Source organism: Pomacea canaliculata, linkage group LG6 (assembly GCF_003073045.1).
Source record: "Pomacea canaliculata isolate SZHN2017 linkage group LG6, ASM307304v1, whole genome shotgun sequence".
NCBI classification, from domain to species: domain Eukaryota; kingdom Metazoa; phylum Mollusca; class Gastropoda; order Architaenioglossa; family Ampullariidae; genus Pomacea; species Pomacea canaliculata.
Window position 1 is genome coordinate 13,182,639 of NC_037595.1, and position 20,008 is coordinate 13,202,646.

Genomic DNA, 20,008 nt, shown 5'->3' on the forward strand with positions numbered 1-20,008 from the left:
CTAATAAGCAGCATCGCTTTCAACCTAGATACAAGACAATCTCGATACGGCTCAAAGATGATGGTGAAACTGGTGGTTTGTATCAAGTGGTGTACGTTGATTGTGGGGGGTGGGAGTGAGGTGAGCAAGCGACGATGATGGGTGTAGGACCTTGATTTTACGATGGCGTCCATGTCACGATTGGTCTTGGGTGAAGCAGTCAATACAGCATGTGGTCATAAGGTTGGTCAGTCTCCTCACAACTACAGTGCAGTCAGCATACTGGAGGCAAATAGTTTGGAGTCTCGTTTGTGGGCCAACAAAGTGAGACCAAGAATCACTGGAGGCGACTGACTGACCCTTCAAGTCCCTAAAGAGTGTTGGCTTCAAAGAGGGATTTCTTGCAGACGAGGCTGTCAAGGACTGGGCAACACTGTCTCATTTTTTGGTAACTGAACACAAAGTACGACAGGAACTGAACAACTCATTACACTGGCTTATCTATCAACACACAGACAGGATCTGAACAGCTCATGTACACTGGCTTATCTATCAACACACAGACACACACGCGCATTTGGATTTCTCATAACTGATCAGCAGCTAGGCCGATTAAAGGGTATCCACTTCTTGCAAACGACTAATTGAGACAGGAAGGAAGTGGCAGAAAATCTCAACGTGGGCCAATGTAATGAGGGAGCAGACCTTCATACAAGTCTTGATGAGCAGTGATCAGTCAAGCCAGGCTGTGTCTAGTTCGATCCACCGATGCTTTACTCAAGACTGATGATTCACTCTCCATCTCCAGAAAAAATGGGAAGATGTTTTCAATACTTTCACAGATGTCAACAACCTGTCTGCGACAGCATCAAAATCGATCCGAGCCTCAAATTTCATTTTCAGGTATGTAGTGTAGGGACTTTGAGTCCGCGCCATGACTGCAGCACCTGTTGAAGAAGTCTCCACGCTGCCGTGGGTCCAACAGCCACCGAAATCACAAATTGCACGAAGCCGTGGAAATTAATTAACCTGGGGATTTGCTGCTCCCAAACAACACACAAATTAAAGGAAAGGCAGCATTGGTCTGGGGTCGGTTCGTGCGGTCAACAGCTCACCACGTTATAAACTTTCGAAGATGCTCAGTCGCGCGGCGAAGCTGATGCCGCGCGTGATGCCCCGCTGCCGCGCCGACAACCTCCGCCGCACATCGTTGACGGTGCCGGCCAGGAACTGCGCCTGTTCACCTGCCTGCCACCCGCCACGTGGCTGCTGCTGGGCCGTGGAGGATGAGCTGCCGGTCTCCGGGTGCATCGGCGCCTTCTTTTTGGGGATCAGAGGCGGAGGGTCCTTGAAGGCTCGAGGGCGGACGGAGAAGGTCTGCAGCGGGTACTTGTCGCTGTCGAGGAAGAAGCGCGTCAACTCCAGCTTCTCTCGCAGCGTCAGAATGTCGTAACGCATCACGTGATCGAGGAAGTATCTCGCCGGCAGCAAAGGGAAGCGGATGTAGCTGAAGCTGGCCCCCAGGACCGTGCGGCGGTCCCAGCCGCTGTCCGCGCGTCCGCGCCGCTCGCATTCCGCCGCCGCCCAGCGCAGGGCACACTCGTACACCTCCACCTCGGGTGCACGCAGCAGGTCGCTGCGGAAGACGCTGGCCAGGCAGCGGTTGCAGATGTCGTGCACGTGCGGTCCGTTGAGCACGACGCGCGCGTGCTCGCAGATGTAGTTCAGCGCCTTCAGCCGCAGACCCTCCTCGCTGAAGATGTGGCCCTGCTCCATCAGGAAGCACGCGGTCTCCGCGCACAGGCTGTCGCCCAGGAAGGCCACGCAGCGCCGCACCAGTGTGTCCACGTTGTACTTCTTGGCCAGGTACAGCAGCACCAGCACGTTGTCGGCGTCGATGGGGCCGTCGTCGGTGTACAAGAACCTGTGACGACAACAAACGATGAGGATGTTTGAAACCACACAAGCTCACTGACCAATCGTCTTCATTGGGAGAAAAGAGAGAAGGACAAAAGGGACACAAAAGACAAAAAAACAAACAAAAACAAACAACAACAACAAACCCCCCCCCAAAAAAAAAAAAGAAACAAACAAAAAAAAAAAAAGAATAAAACAAAAACAAAAAAAAAAATAAAACCGAACAAACAAAAAAAAAAAAAAAAAAAAAAAAAAAAAAGAGGACAGAACAGTGACATGGAGAGGCGAGGACAAACCCTGGGTCTGCTTGAAAGCACCGACTGACCCGCTGGGTTCACCTGTTGCACGCTTTGAACTAATGTCCTCATTAACGGTGTCCAAGTCACACAGTACAACCAACGACAGTGACACCAAAGCTCCATCCTCATAATTGATGAGTCATGTCAATAAAGTTTCAGTTTAGACAGTTTAAGCAAGATTAAAGGAAACAAATTTTGCAAATGGATTATTAAACTGATAGTCGGAAATATCGTCAAGGTATTTTTATGAAAATAGGAATGTCATAAAAGTAAAACTGATTCCAATTTCCGTTCAGATGGCGTCACGGTGTCACGACATTGCCTTCTTGGTCTATAATGTATGTTGATGCATGCAAATAGAGACCTCGTGTGGTTTCTTTTACGATGTCTTTAGATATAGAGACTTCAAACTTTTTCTGTTTTACCTGCTCTTTTATTTGAAAGGTCCGGTGTCAGTTCACCGGTTCGGAGGATGGTGGTGGTGGCTGGGGTAACAAGTTCCTAGTGTGTGTCATTTCTGTCTCGTTATCTCTCTTTATCTTTACAACCAGGATCAGACTGGGGTTGAGGGGCAAAGGGGCCCAACTGTGCAAGTGGGTACAGGGTCACCAAGTTCGTAAATCATAAACTCATGATAATGAATCCGCTGTGCTTGTGCAATATTGCGTCCACCACTCGGGTACAGTCCTTCAACAACAGCAGCTACTTGCGTAGTCTGCCGTCTCCCAGCACCACCCTTGAATAAACAACTCCATTCAGGCCAGACCAACCTTTTCCAACATGACTGCAGCAGTTGAAAACAGATGGTTCTCCTGGTAACTGCCATGATGTTCATATTATATTTGTTCTTATTTGATATTGCGATGAGTGGAACGTCACGTGGAACTGGGTAAGGAATCAATTCCCAAATCGTCCAATCAAAGAAATGACATATATATATAAGCAGGGAAGAATAAGTCAACCTGGGCTGTCCTGCATGTGAGGTCTTGTCGCAAGTGACTTTTGCGGAAGTTTGTTTGGGTTTGAACCCCAAAGCCGTCCTGGCGATCATTTCCGTGTGAACTTCAATCAGATTAACGTCCATTCTCAGTTTCGTTTCTTACAACGAATGAACTGGTGCCTCAAACTCTTGTTCCATCATGATCGTAAAGTAGGTTCAGGGTGGTCAAAGAATACAACCACGTGCTTTGGGAAACAATCATGTGTACGTCTATCTTTGAAGTGGACAGGCTCAACTCTGGAGTAAAGTGAGACGAGAGAATAGTCTCGTGAACTCTCGTGTCAAGAGAGTCTAAAGATAGTCTCGTAGGCTCTCATGTTGACAGAAGACAAAAACATATTCTTCAGAAATTGAAATGATTAACGATACAGCAGGTGACAACTGCATGGTGTTTTTTATTAACCTGGAGCTACATCGAAGCCCGTGACAAATAATGACCCCAAGAATTCACCAAAATACTCACAAGACATGGAGCAGCGATTTTTCAGACCAGATACAGGTTTGAGCAAATTAAGATATGAAAGCTTGATCACAGAAAAAAGCGAAACCGTGGGTTCCGACAGAAAATTATCGCGAACTTTAGACGAGACTCAAATCTTTATTCTCACCCTCGTCAACACACACAACTTCACTTCCTCTTCCTGTCAACATACCTGAGGAATTCCTTAAAGTCGTCAAACTCCACTTCTGGAACATCGATGATGCCAGTCTCTGCCAGCGGTCCGTGGAACATGACGGTGAAGACGTCACTACGAGACTCCAGTACGTACCGGTGGGCGCCCAACACCTGCCCACGTGACCCCACGCGAAAGTTGACGTCACAGTGGATCTGGTTCTCGAACATGTGGTGGTTGCACTCCAGAGCAGACAGATGAGCTTGCCAGTCTCTCATTTCCATGGCACGGAATTTTCGATCACGATGCTGGAAAAGAAAACTCAGAAAATGAATTCATTTCTAAAAAAACTGTCAACGCAAAACGAGGCTGTGTAGACTTCATTATAATAAAAACAAAAATTTATAATTTTTTTTTAAAGAAGATTCCGGCCTTACGAGAGTATTTATGTCTGGAAAGAAAAAAATAGCAGTCATGTAAAGTAAGCTGATTATTTACATGTCAGTCGAGCACGTAGATGAAACTAAGCATTTTCTAGTAGCAAGCTCACGCTCGTTTGTGACTTAAACATATTTCTCCACAATAAACAACACTGAACCCCACCCACAGGTATCATACCTTGCCCTGCTACCCCCCCACACGAGACAAACGGAAGAAATAGTTCAACAAAAGGGCTGGACACCAGCGAACCAACTCAATCTCTAGAAGAAACCAAGATCTCTTTCTCCCCCTGTCATCATATTTCTATGACAGATACTGTGATCAGCGGGCCCACTGATAGTGGGCTAAGTGGGCCAGGCCCTAGCGATAAAGGTTTATGAACCCCAGCGTGCACAAACACCCGTGACTCGGTAATATCCTGATAGATGAAAGTGGAGGATAAGCACAATCCGTTACCGCACTCAACACCGGTCACATCGTACACAAAACAAACGGGTCCTTCGATATTTTGTTTATATTTGTGGGCAGGAGACATAAACACATGTGGATCTCAGCCAAGGTCTGTCTTGAGACCGGCACGAAGCACAGTGAGAATATATTTATGATAACTTTTTTTCATTAACTTGTGCTCGAAAGTGGATTATAATAGAAGCAGAGCATAAATGAGCTGTTGTTGAGATGATGATGATGATGATGATGATGATGATGATGATGATGACGACGACGACGACGACGACGACTATACTCTATAGTGCCATCAAGACAGGTTCAAAACTCTTTACAAAAACAACAAACAACTGTTACGGACACAAGGTTATCCATTCCGGATGCGAGGAAGTATGAGTTATCAAGAATCAGTCGGGGGAAAAATCCATGGATCAAGAGGCTGGATGAACATCGATACCATGTACACGCACAGATACACGTAGCGACGAGGCACAAAGCTCGTAAATAGTAATAATAAGGTTATGAGTGCATGGTCCGTTCATCAGAAACAAAAAAAAGTTATAATCGCAAGAAACTGAAACAAGGAATCTCATCGTGAATAGAGAGAGAGAAAAAAAAAAAAAAAAACCCAAACAAACAAACTCGGTGTTTTACACGCTGAGCCAGTAACTAAGGCAAAGGAGCCAACCATGTAAACACACATCACGAGACTACAAGCCAGTGAGGCGAAGGAACATCACTGATATTATTAATGTTACCTTACCTGGCTATTATTAATGTTAACTTACCTGCCGTATATACAGTCAACCTTTGTCTTTCTCACTCCACAGTTTGCTTTGTTTGCTGAATGCATGTAGCTACCATACCCACTCAGTCCCTGCTCCCCTCCCCACCAATCCGTTCGTGCCCTTCTGCTCTTATCGGGGCAAAACTTTCGGCATTATACGCATGCGCAGAAAGGTCAAAGAGGGTCATGCAATCTCGAGTAACAAAGCTGTTGGAGTTATCAATCGGTTTGTGAAGTGTTTACAGCCACGCCACGAACAACCATCGACGGGGCTCTATAAAATATAAAGTGCTGAAAAAATGTTTTGTTGCCACCAGTGTGTTTAAAATAAAACAAAAATCCCTGATGAACACGCCAGGAAATGGGTACTAGAGGTCATTGGAGCAGAGGCCGGTGACCCGTCACAAGTAACAGTGCCTCCACGTGACCCCCCGACGCGCGTGCAGGAAATAGATAATTTCGCCTCTCTTCCTCGTGAGGATGTACCCTCGATCTTACACTACCACGTGAGGGTGTCGGTAAGACATCTCCATCCTCCCACAACTGTTGCAGAAGGCGAACTCTTCTTCTGACTGTCCCCTCCTCCCCTCCTCATCCTCTGTCACCCCCCACAGCTGTTTTGCATTTTCAACCCCATCAACCCCTTGTTTCAAACTGTCAGTCGCTCTCGCTCACTCAGACATTTACGCGTTCTTTCTTTAGTCGTCAACAGAACAATTAAACTTCCTTTACTCTATCCCCGACTTTCAAACCAAGCAAAAACAATATAAAAAAAATTACTCACGCAACGGGTGCGGCTCGGCCACCCGCGTTGTGCAAACTGGCTTGACCTTATGTCACCCTGTGTGACACAAGGATGACACGTGTAGTAGCGACCGCGCGTCTCCAGAAGAGCGCGATGCTACTGATGCTGCTGGAGCACCTCGCGCTGTAAGGAGCGATCAGCGTCACGGTCCACCGAGCAGCAGCACGAAGCACATATCCAGAAACATGGTGCTGACAATCCTCCACACATCTGATCGACTCTCGGGGTAACATTGAAACCATATTTAGTATCACAGAACATGTTCGGGCGTACGACCAGAAGCGTGAATGAACCAACGAGAGTTCGTCTTGAGACTTCACGAGATTAGTCGGCAGCCATCAATACCCGCACACAGAAACAGAAACTAGGGTAGGTAAGTGTAGGAACTGCTGGAGAAGAAACTGTTAATTAGCCGTGAACTCATCAGCTCTGGGGTGTAATGTTTTGTCTGTGTGGCGGAGCGATCTGCGCAGAAATAGCGCCTATGTCAGCCAGTACAAGGCTTTCGTCATGCTGAATGAACAATAAAAATCTTTTTTTACTCATTACTGTCAACAAAGCTGCACTCTGACACAGATACAGGTCAGCAGTGAAGGTATAGGATCACATCTAGGCATGGCTTATGATTGGATTGATACTTGAAACCAGCCGCTAACACCGATGACAAGGCTGTGTGGTGAGGAGGACTTATTGCCATCAAGTGCTCTGAAAACCGACCAACCAGTTATGAAACACATAACCTCGTAGTTCGTTGTTTGTTATTTCAACCTTCTTCCTCACACCCGGATTATCCAATCATGTGTAAATGAGAGAAAATACTTTGCATAGGATGGCTTTTTGTGTGACCTTCTCTCAAACAAAATACTTCCTTACAAACAGAACCCTGTATTCTAGAAAACAACCATTGTATCCATTGTTTCCTTGACCATTACTCTTCACGAGTCATATAATCGAATCATTTTACAACCCCTCTCCTGCTTTTCCGTTTATTGCTATTTCCCTACTTGTCTTCCTCACCATACTCTTAGTTATACTTTCTTGGCTCCTGTATGCATTTTCTATATTTGTCTTTTATTAGTCATCACCACTGTTGTTTATCTTTCCATCGTTCGTATGCATCGATGTCTCGTTCTTGTCTCAAGCGCTTACGAGTGTATTATTTTTATTATTAATGGAGTGGTTCTGGCGAAGATGTCCTTCAATCAAACAAGTAACCCAAAATGAGGACAACTCATCTCAACCCATCTTCTGCAGTCATTTGCTGAACAAACATGTTTACGCGTCGTTCGTTCGATTTGTTGTTGACACTGACAATGACTTGTCCTTTGTGGACATTGACAATTACATCTTTTATGGACACTGACAATGATTCTCGGGGGCTCAGTAACACAGTGGTACCAAGCGTTTGTCGCGACTGTTGTGAGAACTCTACGGTCCAGTGTTCAGATCTCATCTCGGGGACATGCGCTTCTGGATGTCTGGGTACTTCGATTCCTCTTCCTTCATCTCCACCCCCCTTAGTGCCAATCACTGGGGGTGGAACAACAAATAAATCAACACACTCCTTCTTTCTCACACTATCGCAAAAGTGGACTAAATAAAGCCTGTTTCGATTAAATGGTCTACTTTCTCAATTTTTCATTTAATTATTCATTGGCGATACCCGTCCTACCTTCTAAACATCGTGAAAGTGTTATCATAAGCGACATCAAGTGTGACATACTATAAATTAAACTGAGGTCATGCATGTTATACACACCCGTTACTGATGACCTGACAGCAATGCTTTGATGTCTGCTGTCAAAGGTCACTGCATAACCAGCAGAATCCGGGTATGAGAAAACACTTTCTTTGTCCAGAACATGAGCCTTGGCGTCAGTCACTCTCTCCAATGATCCTCCTGGGTAAAACTCGTTTTTGTGTTTTCATCTCGCCACCTCTTCACCGTCAAACGCTTTTTGGTTGCTGATGTCGCCGTCAACCTTGATGTCTCTTACTCTGCTGACCTCCCTGTTGCCACACCTCCGTACCCTCCACCCGTTCAGAAGGCTGCTACCCGTATGAAGCTCCAAGCGCATGACTGATCGCCGTCACTAAACTGTTTCTCTTTCTTCACTGCCTGCCTATCAACCTCCAACTGACTGGGGTGTCTTTACCTCCACTGTGCTCCTAATTACTTTTCTTCCCACCCTTCTTCACTTCGTTCGGCGGCTGATACACTCCGGTGGCCAGCGAACCTCTGCAAACGCTGGAACATTTCCCCGAAACCGGTGAACCAGGCTGCGATGTCAACGGTTTTAAGCGGAAGCTGAAGACTTCCATCTTTTAAATAACTTTCCAACTCTACTCCGAAGTCTTAAACTGGATTAGCTCCCTCCACAAGTCTTCCAAACTCAAAGTACGTAAATTAATGAATGGATGCTGCAGATGTTTGTCAACACCAGTTAAAACTGCGATTGTTGTTGCTGGCCAGTCTCGCTCAGAGACCTTGAAGATAACGCTGATGAGGTCTGTCGGAAGTGGCTGGCGCCTCGCGATGTTTACAAGTGCTGTCAGTCGTGATAACCTTTACCTTCGTCACATTACCTTAGCTCCACGTGAGAGTCCGACATAACGGCTTGTGACGTCACGTGAACGGTTATCACTCTCTGAGGAGCGGCCAATGATCCTTAATTATGACGGATGACTGTGACGATGAGACTTCCCCAAGGGAATTCCCCACCAAAAAAAAAGAGTTATTGAACCTGACTTTCTGGGGTGAAGACACGAGACTTGAGATGTGAAGGTGGTTGTCGTTGAGAAAAATGATGCGACGATCAACAGAATAAAACAGGCGACGAAAGCTATGGAAGCTCAATACATCTGCATATCGCCCTCCCAAGACCTTGGGGAAATGATCGACCATGAGTGACGATCGAACGCACCTGCCTAGATCGGAATAAAGACAGCGACTTTAATGACCCGGATGGGGATGATAATTATTGCTCGCCGTCGGTCGATCTTTGTTTTTCGTTCCAGGTGCATGGAAATTACGATGGATATTTTGAAGCGCTTTGTTGATCTGCTACAAGGACGTGTAGGGAGGAGTAGGGAGGATGGGTGGTCAGTCTGCTGTCAACGTGGATCCGCACCTGCAGGTGTGCGTGCACCTGAATATGTTTTTTTTCTCTTTGCGGATGTACTGCGTTGTCCACTGGATTTACTGACGCGTGCGCCTGCATGTACAGAACGATTAGAGAGTCCGTCCCTAGAATTCAACCAATCCATGCAGTCTCTTAAAACGTACTGAATAACATGGTTCAAAGGTCAGACAGTTCAGGTCAGACCGCCGAGTAGCCATCACGGACAGTGAGAACACCTGTCTGAAGTCGCGAACGATGCCGAGCTTTCCTCACAGACCTGTTACGTCACTGCATCTGTCGTCTGCTGTCTAGTGATAACAAACCTGATACATCATCGACACCTGGATTGAGAGCTCGTGTCTCGGGGCTGTCGTGATGTCTCCCCGGTTACTTAACGACTTAACGATTAATTAACGACCGGGATTGATTTTAATAACAAGTTAATTAATCTGATGCTAAACACACACGACATGTCGCAAATGTAAACACTTTATGATAAAGAACGGTAAATATTTATTTACAAAGGGTATAGAAAACGTGACTTGCAGGAAGTAAAACAAGGGTTAGGGCTTTCTGACCTTGCAGTTCATTCATTATCCCGGGGTAATTCAGTAATGTGAGTAAAGTATGGTGACGTGGCAAAAATCCAGGGGGAAAATCCGCCGTAAATATGTATCCCCTTTCCTCGCCAAGAATCGACCTTAAAACTCCCGGACACTGTGTACAAAATGACAATAAAACCGCCAACTCTATTACACTGACCAAATACCCACAATCCCCCGCGCTCCCTCACTCTGCCGTTCGGTTTATTTAATGTCGTTCTCGCGCACCTGAGAGACTTGGGTTAAACAGGTGATCAGTCAACAGAATGTCACTCGTCAGTGACAGACTTTATGAAGCAGTTTGTGTGATCAGAGTGGGATCACAGTTCATAGAAACCGGTTTCCACACTCTCCGTGTCGACGTGTGCGCAGTCCTTTAGCTGAATCAGACACCACCATCACACCGGCCCTCGAAAGCTGCGCGGTAGAACGACAGGTTTACTGGGTTCACAGGCAATGTTTACCATGTTTACAGACTAAACAAACACTCTTTTCTTCCCTGCGAGGGTGGTAGGTGACACACGAGACATTTGCAAAAGTGCTGTGCGACCTTAATCTGACCTGACGAAGATGCTCACCCTGCCCTCTTCTCTCTCTCCCTCTCACACCACCGTCTGTCTGTCGGTTAAGGAAGTTCTTTTATATGACTGTTATAGAAAAGCTTTGCCAAACTTGGTCGAACATTGATCTATAATTTGCCTAATTAAGAAGAGTCTTTCTCTTCAACTTTTACAGAGACTTTTCATGCGAGTTTTCACGATCACTTTGTTTCTTATCAGATTTTTTAAAAAAATATTTTTGCGTCCTTCACTGTCAAATATGGATGCTATGAATTGCCTTCTAACAAATGTCAAACAATGCCTTTTATCTAATGCTTTCCTGATTGATCAACACTCATTTCTTTTGTGGTTTAATTTTTCTATCAGCTTGGCAATGTTTCAGACCTCCTGCTTCAACCTTTGTTATCGTTTTTCCAGAGACCACGTGTCACGCTCTCGTTGTTCATTAACAGTGAAGCCTGATCAATCTTGTTTACATAAACCAACCTGCGATTACAGAATACTTTACCGATAAAAGGTAACAGGTAACTCGGTTTAAAAGGGTAAAGAACAATATGTAGAAATGCCAGCCTCTGTTAATAGGCGGGTGATTGAATTCGTCGTCGTGCCAAGAGAGAACTTCTGAACTTTAAAAAAAGACTCGATAAAAGGCAATAATAAATGTCACCCTTTTTTCTATATACATCCAATCGCCTTTTTTTAACTTCCTCTGATAAAATCGAGCTAATTTCCCACGCCTGCAACATATTGACACTTCGCCAACACTTGCCACTTGAAAGGACAGACGTGCAAATAATGAGAAATCTTAAAACGCCGGGAGATAGCAAGGCTCTATGCTGGAACTGTTTGTTAGTATTTCAATTCCTGTTAGCTGCAAATACTATAACACCATCAAAAATGTTAAACTGGCAGAATAAGTAAGATCAAAATAAACAGGATAAGCCAGGATTGGGAAGATGAATTGCTAAAGCAAGCGAGACGAGATCCGATGACAAGGAGGTTCAAAAGGGTTACAACAGTTTCATCGGAAGACCAAAATTTACCATAAGAACGGGTATTTTTAAACCATGGAGATAAAAACGGTGGTAGAAAAAGTACTTCTTTGAAAACAAATTAGAAAATTCGCGAAAAAGCCACAAATTGCATCATCAGCCGTAAAAAATTTAGTATGTTTGAAGCAAGCAGGATAGGGTGACATTAATCACTAATTGCTGATCACGAAGTAAGATTAAATTAAAAGGGTAGAGGGTGCATTTTTTATAATGAAGGGTAAAGCACTAAAGTGTGAGATAATATTTCCACAATCAACGTGAATACCTCACTTCCTTTCTCAAAACACCCGTAAACATCTCCATTGGTAAGGGTGGTCGACAGTACACAGGTCTACATGGATCCGTTGAACTCTTGTAGGGAAGGACGCAAATGCATCTTGGGAAATATTGTGTGGCTTCTGTAGCACATCCTGCTCTTCGTGAAATGGGAGAGCAGGGATCACATGTTAAGTAACCTGATGTCCCGAGTTTGACCTGTTCATCTTGTTCCTCAAGGTGAATGTCGAGACCGGAAGGATATATCCCCCAGATTCAGAGATGACAAATCCTGGCTTTACCCAAACATTAGAAAAAGAAACAATGTTCACCCCGCTAGTCCTTAAAAATGGCAATAATTCCAACAATTTCTGACAAGACCTTTCTCGCCATTCAACACACAAACACACGTTGAGCCTGTGTCTCCCCTCTGTGGATTAAAGGATCCACACAGTAAAAGATCCTGCACCCGACAACGCCTGTCGTTGGCTGAAATGTATGCACGCTTCAATGTACACAAGATGCCAACACCCCTTGTCGCGAGGTCGAGTCCTTAAATGAGGTTTGCTTGCTCTTCTCTCTAACCCCATGGTCCACGCACTCTGGTGGCGAAGTGACCTGCTGCCGGGTCGCCACCACCTGACCTTTTGCACCAGCAGTCTCTAGAAACGTGTGTACAATGAATTAACCGAGAAGAAACTTTGCAAGGCAGACGAAAAGTGAGTTTACAGTACTGACGGGGTTGAAAGTTTTATTTGTGTGACACTTTACATTTATTCATTAGTTAGCTTTATTTTACATATATTGAGAACGATGGCAAGGGTATGAGAACAAAGAAAGTGGCTTCTGGACATTTCGAGGACATCAAAAACAAAATAAGAACTAGTCAGTACTTTTATAGCCGTTCTGAACAGGGGAAGGGTAACCTTTAAAGTCCCATTGTATAGGCAAACGAGTTTAGACTTGTGTTTATCAAAGTTCCCACGTTCTGGACATTCGTTGTACAACGACAGGTCTCCCGTGATCTTCATACACAACTTTGCCAAATGTTTGAAGACGTGTGCCCTGTTAAAAAGGTTAGTTAGGAAGAAAATTCCACGCAAATATTAGTGAAAAAGAACACAATGGTATGTGTATAGATGTAATCTCTTTTAAAAAAATTATGCAGTAAGTGTTTAAGTGCCCAGACCACCAGGTTGCAGTGATGAGTGTCTTGTGGCGACTCCTAGCGACAACAGACACTCGGCATCTCCCGGAGTTAATCTGCAAGCATTACCCTTTGCCCTTCTTTAAATAGGGTTAGCGGGATGTGTGTCAACAGTCGTCCTCTATTTTCTGCGTGTGTAGTTTTATGTCTCTCTTGTGTTTTACACCACACACACTCTCTCGCCCTCAGGACCCTGGGTTGATATTTGACCTCTTCCTTCCCATCACCATCAAAGCCGCTAACCCCTGTCTGCCCCTGTTATGACCATTGCCTGCTCTCCGTCACGGCTTCTCACCCCTGTCATGATCTGCCAACAACATCAGATGTAGGCCAGACGATTGCCCGGCAGCCGATGTGCAGAAAAATGTTCGTAAAAACCGTTGCTCGATGACGTGGCCTTACCGTCTTAGCTTCCGGTTCTTTTCCGCAGTCAGAACTGGGACTTCAGGTAAGCCAATCGCCTTGCTTGAACTCGTCACGAGATTGATTCGATTTCTGTCAGAACCACAGCTTTCAGCTGATCTCTACTGCTTGTGTTCACCTGGTGGGCGTTCGACCTTTCTTAATACCACGTGGGCATCTTTATGTCTCCAAGGTTTAAAAAAAAAAGGTTTTTTTTTGACATTTGCATTAGGCGCTCGTCAAGGCTTTTCCGTTGTCTGACAGTTCTCGTATTTTACGTTGCCAGGCAACAGTATAACCCAGTAACATTTTGTTTAGGAAAGAAGTACTTCCTGACATTTAAATTCTCCCCCCTAACCGTTCGCTGCCATACTATAGTCTCAGCTCCATGTCAAGCTGGAAACCTCTTTGACGATGATAACTGCCAATCACGGAATTTTTTTTCTGTTTCCTTAATGCCTCAGGCAGAAGAAATTGTTTGAAGCATAAGATGTAGACTAGGGCTGGAAGACTCGAGAACATGAATGGATCGTTCAGCTCGGTGTTCACATCCGTGGAATTCTGGGTACGATCTGTGTATGGAGATAGCAGACAGATGGTGATGGTAATGTGTGTGCGTGTACGTCCGTCTGTGTGTGCATGTGTGTGCGCGGGTCCGTCTGTATGTGCATGTGTTTGTGTTTGTTTGACCTGCAGTCTTTCTCTGATGACGCAATATATACATTGTTCTGTGGGGAGGGTTAGCTCAATGCTCCGACTGGAGCCGCGATCCCTTCGTTCAGTCACCCTGTAATCCTTTCCCCGCCTCGCGGACCGTTGAGCAGGATTACAGGTAACCCGTTACACGCAAGCACCGCGCTGACACTTCACCTCAATCCTGTTTCCAACGCAACGATTACGCAATGCACTCAGACAAAGCCAAAACCTATCTTTGCTAGGGGACAAGCATTAATATACTTGTTTAACGATTATGTCATATAAACATGTGTTGAGTGTCTACCCACAATAATAATAATAACAACAACAACACGCAGAACACTGTATCCTGGCATGTACAGTGTTTTACAAATATCACCTGATACTTGTTTAAAAAAAAAGCAACAACAACAAATTAAAAACCTGCCGAATACTGACTTGTCTCTCTTTTTCACATACACACACTCAACACACACTCTACTCTCTAAAAAGACAGACAGTAAAAAAACAAAAAAAAAAAAATACAAAACAAAACAAAAAAAAAAAACAACAACAACAAAAAACAAAAACAGAAAAAAGAACACCCATCAGCACGAACTTACGGCGCAGTAAATCTATACCTTGTGTGCTGACTGATATAATTCTTTCAATCCATCCCCTACAAAAACAATCACATCACTTCCTGTTCAATACAGTTTCTGTAGGCCTGTGTCCCCTACCCACACTTCCACCTCAATTCTTCATGAAATCTCATATACCACGACTTCTGCAGAGGTTAGCTGCATAATATTTCTAAAACTGTTCTAAAGAAACGAAAAATGTGCTGACAGGAACGAAAGTCTGTCAGTTTAATCTTATTTAAACCATTTTTTGTTAAACTAGATATAAAATTGTGCTGTCACTGTGTTTCTATATATAAATGTTTATGTAAACAAACAAAGACCTAAAGTGTTTAAAATGTGAAATCTTGAGTAGCGGCCCTGTAACACTAATTGCGACTTTCACCAATCAGTCCAAAGGCTGTCGGGAAACCGTTTGTAGGATGCCAGAGTTTCTCCAGCTACTGTCAGGCCGGATGGGCGCCCTCACTCGGCCCTCACCTCGTCGCTTACGTCGGTCCTCATTTCAACCGTTGCCTCGCCCCTGTGACGTACGCTCATCAACAGATAACACTACACTGGCATCGCCTGGCGCGCACGAGAAACCGCACGTGCGCCTTCGACCTCCTGACCTCAGTAACTGATTGTGCGTAAAAGGGAGAGAGACTTCATTAATACATGGAATTTCGACTGATTCAGAGGACTTCTGTTGGCATCTTGTACCGTTTACCGCAGAGGACTCGCGGAGCCCTCAAATGGCGTTGCTGAGGAACATCGGTTGTCAATACGAATCCTGCTGCCTTACTACCGGCACGGAACCACTCATCCGTGCTATCGACTCAACAATATATTTGTTTCATTTTTCAATCAATCGACAGGAACCTCGTCTTCTTCGTTGCATTGGCAGAGCTGGTGGGGGAGGAAACGGAGGTAATGGGAGCCGAGAAGAACAAGCAAGTATGGCTTCCAACATCGCTTGAGGAGGAAAGACCTAGGAACAGGTTGTGCGAGCATTGAAGGGGAGTGTATAGCCGGGCTTTGTCCTCATGCAATATAAAGGAAAATGGAGGGAGGAAATGAAAAACAATGAGAATGGGGGCTTCGCTGGTTTTGAATAATACGACCGTTACTATAGCGTGTCAGTCCCTCAATACCTGTACATCAGGAAAGCGCTACTTCATCGCGAGCACGCACGCGCAGAACACACACACGCACGCACACATACACGCACTCTCTCTCACACACACACGCACACATGTGCGCGCGCGGATGGACGCTCGTATATCTGAAGATCATATATCTCACGTTAGAGCATCAGCAACGTCTCCTGCCCAAAAGGTGTTCACAGACGAAGTTACATAAACCATAAACTATGTAAGCAAACGTCTAGCATCTACCACTAGTGGCCTCAAACACGCAGTTTCCATGTTTGTCGGACAAGAATTCGCGGTTTGTCAACAAACGCTTTAACAGTACGGACTGGCCGGCGAAGAGACAACATTGTACAAAAGGTCGACCGGTTCACAAGGGACATTTCGCCCTTTCATCTGTGAAATCCAGAAGTAACTCACAAGCACAGATCACATCACCTCAAAAATTAAATGTTGAATTCACACAAAGCCCTTTACAGAGGCATAGACGAATTACCCTGCGTGCAATCAAAAATTACCGATAAAAATAATAAAAATGTAGAATTTGTATCAAACTTTTGAAGTCGTTCGACTCACGGACGTTCATGAAACCGAGAACCTCAGTGCGGCCACACTCTCAAACAGTAAATTACATAACACCTTCTAGACCCATACAGACGATGAAGCAGTAAATTACATAATAACATGCTCACCGAGGCTCAAGCACACTCAAACTGTATGTGACACACAAGACACACGGTCGCGTGACTGTAAATTATCACCTGCGTATAATGCTGAGCACGCACGCGCACTCGAAAGTTGTACAAGGAAGAGAGAGGATCATAGTCGGAGTGACAGCCGGGGATCTCCCTAACCGATCATAACCACCTCCACCATCCCACCCCACACCCAGACCCGTCTCCGGCGTAATAATGCTTAATTAACGGCTCGCCACGGTGACATGGCGTGCTCACTGCTCACAGCCTTTTGTTGTCAGGTGGCGAGAAACTAGATCACGCACAGAGTTTACACACACACGGACACACGCACGAACCGCGAGGGTGAGGACGAGGGCACTCGTGGAGCACCGGTGGACGAAAACAAACAAACCCACACCTGAAAGGTAACCCTTCGCGTTACTAATAGCAACATCATCCACAACACGACTACAAGAAGTTTCGTGTGTATGTGTGTGTTTGCTACAAATCGAGGAATTGCTAGTACAGTCGAAACACGTGCGTGCTCACGTTCAGTAAGCGTGCGGTTAGCGCGTGACGTGTCGAGCATCTATAGCCACAAACAGCCTGTCCGGGCACGTGACGTGCGCGATCTGGCTCGAGGCCCTCCATCTTGATTACCTGGCGGCGTGCAGTCAAGAAATGTACCTCCGACTGTTTAATCCGAGGCTCGCATTGCAGACGACAGAACCGCTGACTCACAGTTTGTGATCGAATGGTTCGCCGTTACTTTGGTGACACGCGCGGCACCAGCTCCGTAACCCACAACACAGTTCTGCAGGTCAAAACTCGTGTGGGGAAGACTTCAAAATCAAACATCTCTCAGGTTTATCCTATGTCCCAATTATACCTTTTCAGCAGCTGCGCCATTCGAAACTTATTTACATTAAAAAAATTAAATTAAATAAATGTGCACCTGTCTTGGTGAGAGATATCCTCTCACCTGTCGCCTGCAGCGTGACAGGCGCGCGTGCACACACACACACAGCCCTGACTGTATGCCCTTACCGGTGTTACATCTGACAGTCGTTACTCCTGTTACACCTGGCGGTTTGTAACGGAGTTACATCTGACGCTGCAGCTGCCACTCAGTCCCGACTTTCCAGCGGTCGCATCCCGCTCCGGCGTTCAACACGTTAAGAAGCGGATGACAAACGTGGCAGGCGTGAAAACAATGAGCACATCAAACACTCGGGATGCTTTGCTCACCTCCAGCCATCGACCACCGCCTGTGACCACAGTTCCACATGTCCGAACATTTCCTCCACACTCCGGGATTTTCCCCTTCTTTCCCGAGGGCGTGAAAGCTTTGCTGTTCGCGAATCAATGATTACTTCTTCCTTGACCAAACACTATTGATCCCGGCCGATAACTGTCGGGTATTGGAGAGGTTTCAACAGTTGCACAGTCAGCAGACTGTATACATACACACCCAGCGTCCGATATATCGTTTGATGTTCGTATTCACACTTTGTAAGACTCCATCACAGACCTTAAATATGAATAAAAATTTAGTCCAGGGAAAAAAAGTCATAAATATGGCGATGGCAAGGTATTGTCACCCTGTTTAGGCTATTTTATTGCTCACACTAATATTTATAACAATTGTAAAAAATTTTAAGTACCTCCTTTAAGGAGGGAAGAAAGACCTCTAAAAAAAGACCTCTAAAGAAGAGGAAAGAAAAAAAAAGTTTGTTTTGTTGTATTATTTTTTAAAAGTAATTTTTAAAGTTTTCATCACAAAAAGCGAAAGAATATTAAAAATAAACATCTAAATGGATTCACTCACTGGCAAGCCAGGTAGTCAAGGAGAAGGAATTGCTTCAGTCAAGAGCTCTTGCTGACGAGATTACCATAAAGATAACTTATCAGTGACAGCTGTTAGATGACATGCCAGTAGCCAGTGGTTGGACAAGACTTCGATCATTTTATTGAGAGAAAGAAGGAGGGAGGGACAGAAGAGAGGGATGTATTGTACCCATACAAGTCTGTGTTTGTATCTGTTGTGGGGTGACTGTCGGTTGGCACGACCTACTGAGGTAAGAGCCGTGTACACGATGATCTCCAACACACCTGAAAGCTCAGGTTTCAATCTTTAAAAATGTTGAAGCCAAGACCTGTTTGTCTGGGTTGAAGTTTGCACAACATGTCACACACCGTCCCCCAAATACACACGCTGGCTACACAGACAAAAGATTCGTCTATACCTTCTCTGAATGTAGACTACAGCGACTACACACGTCTATACACAGCGACTACACACTACACACCACAGCGAGTGGAGGCGGCTAGAGAAACTCCCGATGTAAGTCAGCGTGTAGACTGTGTGTTTGTGTGTCATTGTGACAGCCACAGTGCAGGCAAACCATGAATGTTGACACCCAGCTAACAAAGTGATGGAGTACAGACACAAACTTCATCCCAATAATTACAAGGGTCACTCTAAGTTCACGGACTGGCGTTCCATCTCATCGGTCGCGAGCCTAATTAACGAGGTATAAACAAGTGAAGAAAAGCTTGTACCTGGCTGGTGACGAGGTGGTGTGCAGTGCAGCAGCGTGTAGTCAGCCGCCTGTGTAGTGTTCGTGTCACTGCCGTGTCGGCCACTGAGGCTGACAGCACTCGCCTGGGGGCGCCCACAACCAAGTCATCCTTTGTCCAGTTCGCATGTAAACAAAGGTAGACGGGAAAGGCACGGGTATCGATGAGACAAGAAGTAGGTTTGCCGAGGTTGGCGAGAATAGACGGCCTGCCGACAGCACGAGCTGCGTACAACTGCAGCGCCGCGCGCGACCTGGCGCATGACATCGTGTCGGCTGGCTAAAGCCCGCGTCACACTTGCTGACTTTACAAGAGTCGTGCACGAAATAACCGCAGGTCTGTAGCAACAGTTTGAACGTGTTTGTGATTGTCGGGACAAAAGTTTATGATGTGACAATCTGTAGTCTTCAAAGGGTTGACATTAACGATTATTTTTAATTATATTCGGACTTGTAATACCATCATTCGGACATCGAGTCCTTTTTGCAATGTTTCTCTTCTCTGGGTTTTGTAGACTTACAAATATTACATTGTATTAATTTTTATTTTTTTCTTTGTTCACTTTTTTATTTTGTAAATGAACATACTTTTACAAGTTGTAGTAATCCTCTGGGATTAATATATTTGGTCATTTGTCATTTGAATTCCATATTTTGCGTATTGTGGTACTGAATGATAAGGGATTTATTCTGGGCTGTTTACTGGGTGGTAAAAAACACTTGAAAGTAAACGAATATTTGAACAATGAGGTAAAGGATCTGATTCAGCACACATGCGTTAGTAGAGAGCTTTTTGGGTACCATCACTACATTCAGT

At 45.1% G+C, this 20,008-nt stretch overlaps 1 protein-coding gene across 4 annotated transcripts; it reads right to left on the reverse strand.

Moving 5' to 3' along the window:
- Positions 1-486: 486 nt before the first annotated feature.
- Positions 487-19,509, reverse strand: LOC112566304 (BTB/POZ domain-containing protein 6-B-like). 4 transcript variants are annotated; one of them, XM_025242389.1, is made up of 3 exons: positions 19,175-19,509; positions 3,849-4,117; positions 487-1,903 (listed from the first exon to the last, which is right to left on the reverse strand). In XM_025242389.1, the coding sequence occupies exons 1-3, from the start codon at positions 19,457-19,459 to the stop codon at positions 1,099-1,101; spliced, it is 1,359 nt and encodes a 452-aa protein (XP_025098174.1). In that variant the 5' UTR covers positions 19,460-19,509; the 3' UTR covers positions 487-1,098. The 4 variants fall into 4 exon arrangements, with proteins under 4 accessions (XP_025098174.1, XP_025098176.1, XP_025098177.1 ...); XM_025242391.1 differs by lacking the exon at positions 19,175-19,509 and adding an exon at positions 8,049-8,989; XM_025242392.1 differs by lacking the exon at positions 19,175-19,509 and adding an exon at positions 6,269-6,361.
- Between the last annotated feature and the right edge of the window lie 499 nt (positions 19,510-20,008).